Below are 10,346 nucleotides of genomic sequence, written 5' to 3' on the forward strand. Positions count from 1 at the left end.
GAAAAATCCGCGTGAGTCGTTGACAAACCGAGCCAAAGCATAGCGTAGCAAAAGCCTACCTGTGCCAAACTCTCTCTCTAAACGAGTCACACGTATACAAGTACGCAACACCTTTCAGCCTTTCAACACATGTCAGAGTAGTTGCTGAGTTGAACGCTGTTCATGAGCAGATGCCACTACATTCAGACCTCAAATTATGGGTCGGTAATACAGTTTGGGTGGCGACACGAACATCTATAAGGTGATAGGTCTATGCTGTACCTCGTCTGTGTTGAAACCAATTATGGCGAGGTAAGAGATACTTTTTACCGTGGGTCGGTGATAAGGATAAAGAATGCGATCGTATTTGGATCGATTTCGTTTATTTAGTAATTGAAAAGTAATTTAGTATGCAATTCTTCATTTGCAGTGTTTTCATTTTTCTTAGCAGGGGCAGTTATTTTTCATGTCTATTAACTTTACCGACCTGTATGAATCGGTGGAATATGGTTCTCAGAGTTACCGTTTTTAAACATACAGTGCGCAACACAAGTCACAGTTCTTTCACGAAGTTGTTACTTCAGAGGTGGCACCAGGGGGGCCAAGCTTCCCTCTTACGAAAGTTGAAGCAGAGTTTGTAGCGCCTCCTACCAATGAGGTGCGTACTAAACTGTGAATGTGTGAATTGGTGTGAATCGGGACGTATGTGTATGTGTATACGTGTAATGTACCGTTTACTTTAAAACCTGTCCACGGATCGTCGCGCCAGCGACACGTATGCAGCAGATAGAAGGATAAAGATTGAAATTGAATATTTCTTCTTTTCTTAGGAAAACGGGGAACGGAATATTTAATGAATTTATACAAAGAATGTAACAAAAACCTTAGCAACTAATAAACAGAAGAACAATTAATTATAAACATTTATAACTCACTTCATTCATTCTTCATTCATTCGATAAATTATAAAGTCGCGCGCAAACAGGCATACCACATCACAAACACGAAACCCCACACAAACAAAAACGGCTTGGTCCCCCTGTCGGGCATCAGTGAATGTGCTATATAGTACTGATTGCATACGTGAATCGCCACCCACACGAGGAGGACGTATTTCAGTTCTCCGTTGGTCCGGATTTATTGATATTGAAGAAATGAAACCGAAACCAGAATTAACAAGCGAGCCAGCGTGGGCTAAGCTGCAGCAATATTTCGACGCTGATGGATCGAAAATCAAAATATACGATCTTTTTCAACAAGATCCCAAACGTTTCGAAAAGTTTAGGCAAGTTTTTGCTAATCTTTGACATATGACCTTGACATGACCTTTCGAAGGTTGTTCACCGATGATTAAAATTACACTATTACGTAATGATCTTTCTATTCGCATTCTGTGCTTATAGATTGAAAACACACTTTTCTATTTTTTTTCTCAATAATTTGCATAGTATATTATACTTTATAATGTCTTAATACTTGCTGTTATTTATTTCGTATAAATAAAGCATATCTTTCTTTAAGTATTCTGAGTCTCAAAAAGTGTAAAAGAACAGCAAATTAAATAATTATAAAATTTGAGTACGATGAAATCATAGATATTTCTTGACACATGTTTATTCTTATATTTTATTAAGCGAGAGGACTGTACTAATATTTCGATTATGACTTAGTCTAGAAATTGCTACTCCCCAAGATGGCCCGATTCTACTTGACTATTCCAAAAATCGTCTTACCGAAGAAGCACTTAAGTTATTGTTGGACCTAGTATGTATTTTCATGTTATACAATTCTAAAGCATTAATTATAAATGAAGAGATTCTCTATGCAGACGTATTTGCGCGTTACATATTTTTAATAACATGTAGCTGCTAGCGTTGTAACCATAATCTACTTTATTGATTCGTAGGCAAGAGCACGCGATATAGAAGCCGCAAGAGATGCTATGTTCAGAGGAGAAAAGATTAACTTCACTGAGGACAGAGCAGTTTTGCATGTTGCTTTGCGTAACAGAGGCAATAAACCTATCTTAGTTGCCGATAAAGATGTTACGCCGGACGTGAACGCAGTATTGGAACACATGAAGCAATTCACTAATGAGGTAAAATCAGCGAGTGTACTTTTCTTTCTCCTATTGTATTAAACACTACATAGATTTAGTACGCTTGAATAATAAAAATAAGCATTCCTTGTGTCATGCAGGTCCTTTCAAAAGAATGGAAAGGTTACACCGGTAAACCAATCGAAGATGTTGTCAATATTGGAATAGGCGGTTCCGATTTGGTAGGTAATATAAATTGTATTCCCTGGAAATACGAGTGGCAAATTTTTTAACGACGCGGATGTACGTATAGGGCCCGTTGATGGTGACGGAAGCATTAAAAGCATACCATGTTGGACCGCGAGTTCATTTTGTTAGTAATATAGATGGAACTCATATAGCCGAAACTCTGAAAAAATTGAATCCAGAAACGACTCTTTTCATAATAGCGTCAAAGACATTTACTACTCAAGAAACAATCACAAATGCTACTTCTGCTAAAATATGGCTTTTGGATGCTTTAAAGGACGTAAGTATATAATGAAACGCATAGTTTCTTGATGTACTACCTGAAATGCAACTATTTTATCGTGAAATATGATTATATAGGATGCAGCAGTTGCACGCCACTTTGTTGCATTGTCTACTAATAACCAGAAGGTTAAAGAGTTTGGTATCGATGAGAAGAATATGTTTGGATTTTGGGATTGGGTTGGAGGACGTTACTCTTTATGGTCCGCTATTGGTTTATCAATTTCTTTGTCCATTGGCTTTGACAAATTCGAAGAGCTATTAAGCGGTGCAAATTTCATGGATCAGCACTTTTGCAGTGCTCCATTAGAAAAGAACGTAAGTGCTACTTAATTGTTCCATGGTACAATATGTAATTGCTTCTCAATGGTTTGAAAGTAGTAAGAGCGAAAGGTAATCGTGTATTATTTCGCAGGCACCAGTTATACTAGCTTTGCTCGGTGTCTGGTACCACAATTTCTATAAAGCTGAAACACACGCATTGTTGCCGTACGACCAATACTTGCACAGATTTGCTGCCTATTTCCAACAAGGAGATATGGAGAGTAACGGAAAATATGTTACTCGAGCAGGAAAAACTGTAAATTACGGTACTGGTAAGTGTTTTAAATACTTTATATTATAAAATTTATAAGGTTTGGTATTTGAAAGTATGTTTGAAAAATCCTGATATTTAAGGTCCAATTGTGTGGGGAGAACCAGGAACTAACGGGCAGCACGCATTTTATCAATTGCTGCATCAGGGCACTAGACTTGTGCCTGCTGATTTCATAATTCCAGTAAATTCGCTGAATAAGGTACAGTGAATAATTAAACTGTACTTTCGTCATTCTTGTGTAAGAATACGTAATAAAACAGATTGTTATTTCAGGTCCAAGGGACTCTTCATCACAAAATATTGCTGGCGAATTTCTTCGCGCAAACTGAAGCCTTGATGAAAGGTAAAAATGAGAATGAGGCAAAAGCTGAATTACAGAAAGCAGGAATGAGTCCTGAGCAAGTGAATTTATTATTGCCGCACAAGATGTTTGAGGGGAACAGACCTACTAATAGCATTCTTATGAAAAAAGTAACACCATTCACTCTTGGAGCCTTAATAGGTAAATTTAATGCTCGCAATGGAATAAAGTATAATACACGCGGCTCAGAAATATCGTTCCAACTACCACAAACGCACAGCGAACAATGCTTCGTGAATATTCGCTTTGCCTCCCACCAGCTGTGTGAAGTTAATCCACTCTGCACCGTGCATCTGCGGTAGTTGGAAAGATATTTCTTAGCTGGCTGTACAAATGTACCATTTAATTTAACCATATGTATCCTTTTTCTTTAAAGCAATGTACGAGCACAAAATCTTTGTGCAAGGTATGATATGGGATATCAATTCGTTTGATCAGTGGGGGTAAGTATCAATTTTATATTAAGTACACATATTTTAATGTACCGATTAACCAACCATTAATTCAATAATTACTTCTGAAGTTTACACTTACGAATGTTCACAAAAATGAACGAACTCTGAACCCGCCGCTTTTATTCCAACAGAGTCGAGCTAGGTAAACAGTTGGCAAAAGTAATCGAAACTGAATTGGGGAGCGCTGAAACAGTTACAAGCCACGATTCATCGACGAACGGATTGATCGCATTTTCCAAGTCTCATAGATCTTAAAAAGCCGGGATTCAATTTAGTAATGAACGATTATTTTATCCCAGGTTCTGTTAGTACATAAATTGTTAGAGTATATGTATACGAACGTATCTGTAAAAATGTTAAAAAAATTTGTCACAGTCGGTGACTCTTTTTTAATGCTCTTTTTGGTATTCCTTTTTACAAATTGTGTGTAATTGTACAATATATATATATATATAATATATACAATAATTGTTGAATGGGACAGTAGTTTATTGTTTTTTTTCTGTGCTGTTTATTCTGCCGTTTTTATAAATACTTCTTATTCTTATATGTTTATTAACATATACGTTATAATATTTCTGTATTATTCTCTTGGTACCACCGTTTGGATTTTTCACACTAACACCATTACAGAATTCTTATATAAACATTGCCTCTGATTAACATCTTTTAAATGATTAATATGCAGTAACATTTTTTTTTCAATGTTTTACTTATTAAGCATTTTTTTAAACTGATAAATATTACTAATCATTATAAAGAGGAATTTTCCAAGAATAATCACGTATCATCGTTAAAAAGTACATCTGAATTCTACTTCAATTTATTTCGTCATTCGTTTATTACGTATTCTATCATGATTCTACATGTGCGCAAGAACGAAAGATATGACGGAAAAAGAATGACCTTTCCAGTGACTATCGCACATTTTCCATATTAAAAGTGAGGGGGTGTGGTTATTGATGGTGTAAAAACGCGTGTCACTTGTATTCTGTCGACAATGGAATTTCTAATAAGAAAATACAAATACTTAGAGGAAAGAATATTACAGAGCCTGAAGAGCAATGGCATAGAGCATCGGTACGTCGACTTTTAATTGTACGAATGTAAAGAAGGCGTGACTTAACCTCTAAATCCATTACGAATCTTCGTATTTAATATATTTACAATTCATACCACCACTTGCTTTCGCCTTATACCGTATTAAAAATCTTGTAACGTATTAGAAAATAAAGGTCGTTTCTTAAATATTTGTAATATGTTATTTTGAAATATTTCATCCTTTTCGAAAAGTATTTTGAATGTAACTTTTTAATAAAACGCGTATACTATTTTAAACAGATTTTAATCCTCTATCGTAATCAAATCTTTGCATTTCTTCATGATTTGTTAGTACAAAAGAGGATTATGTGCGCATTTAGTTTGTAATTGCATGAAATATCTATATATCATCTGTCACCATTTATGCATAAATTATTTATTGTATCAATGTTATTATAGCTATAGAGGGTATGGAAATTAATGTAATATTTAACATGTAATACTTTACGAAAGCTATCTATAATTCTGTTGTTTTCCTTATATTTATGAAAGTATCAGGGAAAATTCAAGTTTACACCATATTATGTAATATTTTAAATTGTTATGTAAGGAGATTTATGTCAAATTGTAGTTTAAAAATTCTGAAATTTATTTTCAGGGTAAATGCCAGTAGTGGGTTGTGGCTTGGAACGTTAGTAGGTTTAAGTGCAATTTTGACGATATTGAAGGAAGATGCTAGTTACTCTGAAATTTGCCTCATCGTTGGTCTCACTGGCATTGGTCTTGTTATTAGTTGTATATGTCTGTATTTGAGATTATCGACAGAAAATGTTGTGGCCAGAGATTTTCAAGTTATATATTTTTTACCAGCCATAGTGACATCCATGTTGTACCTTCTTGTAGCAAATAAAGGTATACCAATTTACAAATTGTTCATTGAGACTTTAAGGTTTAGTCGAAGCTTAGTAGTAGTAAATAGGTTTATTTTTTGCCTTTCGGCCTCAAAATGGGATTACATGTGTTATGTGTGTAAGCGTTTCTGGGACTGTTAACTCAAGATTGTGCTTTCGTTTTGACTTCTTCCTTCATCTTGTTCTTCTTTTCTTCTCCTTTTTGCCAGAACCATACGCAACCAGTGGCGTATTTAGTGTAAAGAATGCCTAGGGCAAGCGTAGAATTTGCGCTCCCTCCCAAGCATATCATTCGAATTACATCTTTTCTGTTCTACTTCTTTGTTAAAAGTGCTCATCGCACAAAAAATTTTATTTAGAATTTAGAGAATCCTTTTAAAGAAAGTGGTGCTGAAGGGCGGAAGAGGCGAAAATTGGAGCCAAATGAAGCTGAAAAGTGCAGCACTTTTTTTTCGAAGCCTCTCTAAAGAGGCATGCGAAGCATACGAATAACAAGCGTAAACTACTAACATTAACCATCCAAATAAATTTATTCAAGAAACACCATTTCTTTCGGCTTTTTAGCGCCCCCGGCATTGGCGCCCAGGGCATGAGCCCTACTTGCCCCACCCTAAATACGCCTCTGTACGCAACCACTCCACTTCTTCTTCTTCTCCCTTTAGTATCCCTCTTATCGTTGAATTTTCTCTTCTCAACTCCTTACAATTTTGTAGCATGTAACCCAATGTGTCTCTAGCCCCTTTACATAATCTGCATACTGTCACTTTTTCTTCCTTCCAGTACTTGCTTCCCTGCTCTTCGTTCCCACATCTGAACCTTGCAATCATGCTTTGGCCTCTGCCTCTGTAGTTTCCGTTAAGGTAATTTGCTCTCTGGTTATCCCTGATTTCTGTGTAATGTGCGTTCTATCTGCCTCCTAGTATTCTGTTGTATTGCTATTGAACCAGCTCTGCCCTGTCTCTTTCTGCTAGTTCCTCGGCAAACTCTCTTCCCCTCCTTTTTTCTATTTCCATTTTTTGGATATCCATCATTTTTTGCCTGTAGTATGAGTCTCTCATTTCCTCCCATTTCGACTTTTTCTCTGCTTGCTTCGCGTCTATTTCCCTGCAGCATTCTTGTACTATTTTATTCTTATTCAGCCGCTTCGCTTTCTCCTCATATTTTATTGCTCTTTTCCCCGCTTCTACGCTTACTTTGTCCGTTTTTGTTTCCTCCAAAATTAGATATGCTTGTGTATTGAAGTCCAAACCTAAAGTCCCACCTTATGTAGTTCTCCTGTATTTTCTCTACCTTTTCTGCTTTCATTCATTCCCAAATTTCTGACCCTTTTGTTGTCCAGAATAGTCGAAGCTTAGTACTCGATTTGCAATACGATTTCGTCATTTCTGTTGACTCTACATTTCTCATATGTGCTGTTTCAATTAAATTTTCTTGTTTATTAATAAATAAGAACAGGATTACTAGTGAGCGTGACATGGGGCTTAAGCGTGGCAAGTTTAGGAACATGGGGCGTTCTCCAGATGTTGTCCACTTTCCCCCGTTGCTTTACCATCGGAGAAGCGACAGCAGCGATGCATGGCTGCGTCTTATTCCTAATGTCTGTGGTGACAAATTTGCCATTACGATATCACTTACCACCGATTCATAACGATGATATCGCCACAGTTGTGCTACAGGTACAGATTTTGAAGAGAACTCCTCAGAAATAATAAATTATGTACGAATAATAATTTAATGATCCATCATTTCAGATAGTAATGCTGTACGTAATATCTGTTTGTTTAATATGCGGATATTTTCCAATCTTTCGATCGACTACAAACTTTTATACAATGACAATCACTCTCTTATTAATTGTATTTTTGCCACTAATGTATATTATATTGGATCAGAATGTTTTGGCATGGATGGTTTTCTTCATTTTCAGTAAATCCAGCAAGGTACGTTGTTATGATGATTGATGTGGATGTTTATGATAAGGTGAAATTACATTTAGTAACTTTAAATGTTACAGGTCGTCTTAGTTGGATACTGGGCTATATGTTTAGCATTAGCTGCGATTGTTATTGTATATCAGGCGCTGTTAAATTTTCGTGCGACAACTTCGACTAGGAAACTGTTTCACTTGTTAACTGTACTTGTCTATGTACCTGGTTTAATATATGAACGAACGTTGCTATACCTCGCTAGTGGTATTATATTGGGTTTATTCGTGTTTCTCGAGGTAGATATCAGCTGAAATATTCAAAAATACGCACAATGCTCATGTTTTTAAACGAACATGATTATCACTTACATATTTCCAGTTGATGAGATGTTTGAAAACACCGCCTCTTGGACTGGCGTTGCAACAAGGATATTCCGTGCTTGTTGACGAGAAGGATAATTCCATTTCTTTGACACCTTTATACTTATTTTGTGGCTTGTCTTTTCCACTCTGGATGCCTACCAATAACCTTCCATTATTAACATTACTTAGCGGTATTGTGACTATTGGAATAGGTGACACTGCTGCTAGTTTTGTTGGCAGCAAGTGGGGTTCCCACAAATGGGCTAACTTAGATAAGTCCATCGAAGGAACAACTGCTTGCATTCTTAGCCAAGTTGGATTAATAAGTGGTTTGGCATTTCTGGGTACGTGTTAACCGTACATTGTCCTCTTGTTCTTTTTTTTCTCAATATTATATTATTAGCAACGACATTAAGGGGTCGTTCCTGTAATCACGCCGCAAAAATCGGTAACATTCAGTTTTTTTTCTCTCTGTGAATACAATGAATAACAATGTCAAACTTTTTTTTTCATTTATTCAGTTATTTATAATGTGTACGGAACAATTTTTTAAATACACTCTTAATTATGTTTTTCAATGTTATCTGGAGGTAAAAATTGCGCCTTTGAAAAGGCGGCGGGAGTGATTTCAGCTCACAGACTTATCTGAAACAAAAAAACCAAACTGATTCTTAATCAGTATGAGTACCGCTATCGCAGGTGCCAGAATTAGCCACGTAAGTCAAAATTTAACAGAATTGCGCGCATTCAAACTTCAAGTAAAAATGGAAAATTTCGAGACTTGACTAATTCTGGCACCTGCGACAGCGATACTAATACTAATTAAGAATCAGTTTGGTATTTTTGTTTCAGATAAGTCTGTGAGCTGAAATTCCTCCCGCCGCCTTTTCAAATGCACGATTTTTACCTCCAGATAACATTGAAAAAATATAATTAAGAGTGTATTTAAAAAATCGTTCCGTACACATTATAAATAACTGAATAAATGAAAAAAAGTTTGACATTGTTATTCATTGTATTCACAGAGAGAAAAAAAACTGAATGTTGCCGAATTTTACGGCGTGATTACAGGATTGACCCCTTAAAACATTACAAATTTCTATACTATGTTTTATGATAATAAAAAAATGTATTTATATATTTTTTTTAACAGGTTACGTGGATTGTGGTTGGTTATTTTTGAGAAGTTTATTATCAAGTGTTGCTCTGTCGTTTGTTGAAGCACAAACAAACCAAGTTGACAATTTAGCATTACCTTTGTTGATGTACATGTGCCTAATGGTTTAGGCATGTCACGAGTACAAATCCTGAGACAGACAATAGTAATAACCATTTCGAAAGCGACTGGAACATACTACAGTTTTAGTTGTTGAAAACACAGGTGGACCAAAAGTATAGTATTTACTACATTAACCTACTACCTTATTGCTTCTTTGTATTTAAACAAAATGCATATATTTTCTTTATTGTACATAGTACAGCTGTCTAAATTGTTGTGCTACATTAATCTCCCGTCTTATAAATAATATTTAAAATTACAGTTACTAGTCACAAATTTTCCAAGTTATTGGTAACTTTTGCCGTTTCGTTATTGTACAGTTTGATATTCGTGTATTATTTAAAGGCGTACGCATGTACTTGGAAATTTCTATTTTGTAATTTATATCTCGAACAAATACGAGGAGAGTAAGTTAGACGCACGTGCATACAGGATGCAGTGGCCGCTGTTACAAGATTTGTTAAATAGTATTTATGTAAAGGTGTTTTATATTTCTATACAAATGTCACACTGGATGTATCTACATAAGTTAAATACTCCCATTTGTTAAGTAGTCGTGCGAAAAGGAGCGACGTTAATCGATACCTTTTTTCACCGTAATCGTTCAATCGATCATTAATTTAACTTGTGCAGACAAGATTAGTGTGTATGCCTATAACGTTACGCTGACTAGTAGGAGTCGATATTCTGTAAAGCATAATTTACTCATTCCAATCAACGCATTTTTGTATTCCGCCCGAATGAATTTGTGAACGAAATTTACACTTACTAATAAAATATTTTTATAATTGCGTATGTGTCAACAGTTTCATTCTTTTCATTAAATATTTCATTCTCTCGACGTGGTTGTAATAATGTGTATT

General features: G+C 35.6%; 2 protein-coding genes and 1 long non-coding RNA gene across 3 annotated transcripts; 2 read left to right on the forward strand and 1 right to left on the reverse strand.

Moving 5' to 3' along the window:
* The first annotated feature begins 1,021 nt into the window (after positions 1-1,021).
* On the forward strand, positions 1,022-4,438 carry Pgi (glucose-6-phosphate isomerase). Its single transcript, XM_076809171.1, has 11 exons — positions 1,022-1,264; positions 1,650-1,743; positions 1,886-2,077; positions 2,179-2,259; positions 2,331-2,546; positions 2,627-2,866; positions 2,964-3,144; positions 3,227-3,345; positions 3,420-3,648; positions 3,884-3,950; positions 4,094-4,438. Exons 1-11 carry the CDS (start codon positions 1,134-1,136, stop codon positions 4,215-4,217), a joined length of 1,674 nt encoding a protein of 557 aa, XP_076665286.1. The 5' UTR covers positions 1,022-1,133; the 3' UTR covers positions 4,218-4,438.
* Positions 4,439-4,609: 171 nt separating this feature from the next.
* On the forward strand, positions 4,610-10,276 carry Dolk (Dolichol kinase). The gene is made up of 7 exons (XM_076809172.1): positions 4,610-5,042; positions 5,662-5,915; positions 7,370-7,590; positions 7,666-7,854; positions 7,929-8,138; positions 8,221-8,548; positions 9,358-10,276. Exons 1-7 carry the CDS (start codon positions 4,963-4,965, stop codon positions 9,489-9,491), a joined length of 1,416 nt encoding a protein of 471 aa, XP_076665287.1. The 5' UTR covers positions 4,610-4,962; the 3' UTR covers positions 9,492-10,276.
* On the reverse strand, positions 5,846-7,372 carry LOC143367401 (uncharacterized). Its single transcript, XR_013085030.1, has 2 exons — positions 6,556-7,372; positions 5,846-6,098 (listed from the first exon to the last, which is right to left on the reverse strand). It is a non-coding gene; the product is annotated as an uncharacterized LOC143367401 (long non-coding RNA).
* Positions 10,277-10,346: the final 70 nt, after the last annotated feature.

The sequence above is a fragment of the Andrena cerasifolii genome, chromosome 3, assembly GCF_050908995.1.
Source record: "Andrena cerasifolii isolate SP2316 chromosome 3, iyAndCera1_principal, whole genome shotgun sequence".
Taxonomy (NCBI): Eukaryota; Metazoa; Arthropoda; class Insecta; order Hymenoptera; family Andrenidae; genus Andrena; species Andrena cerasifolii.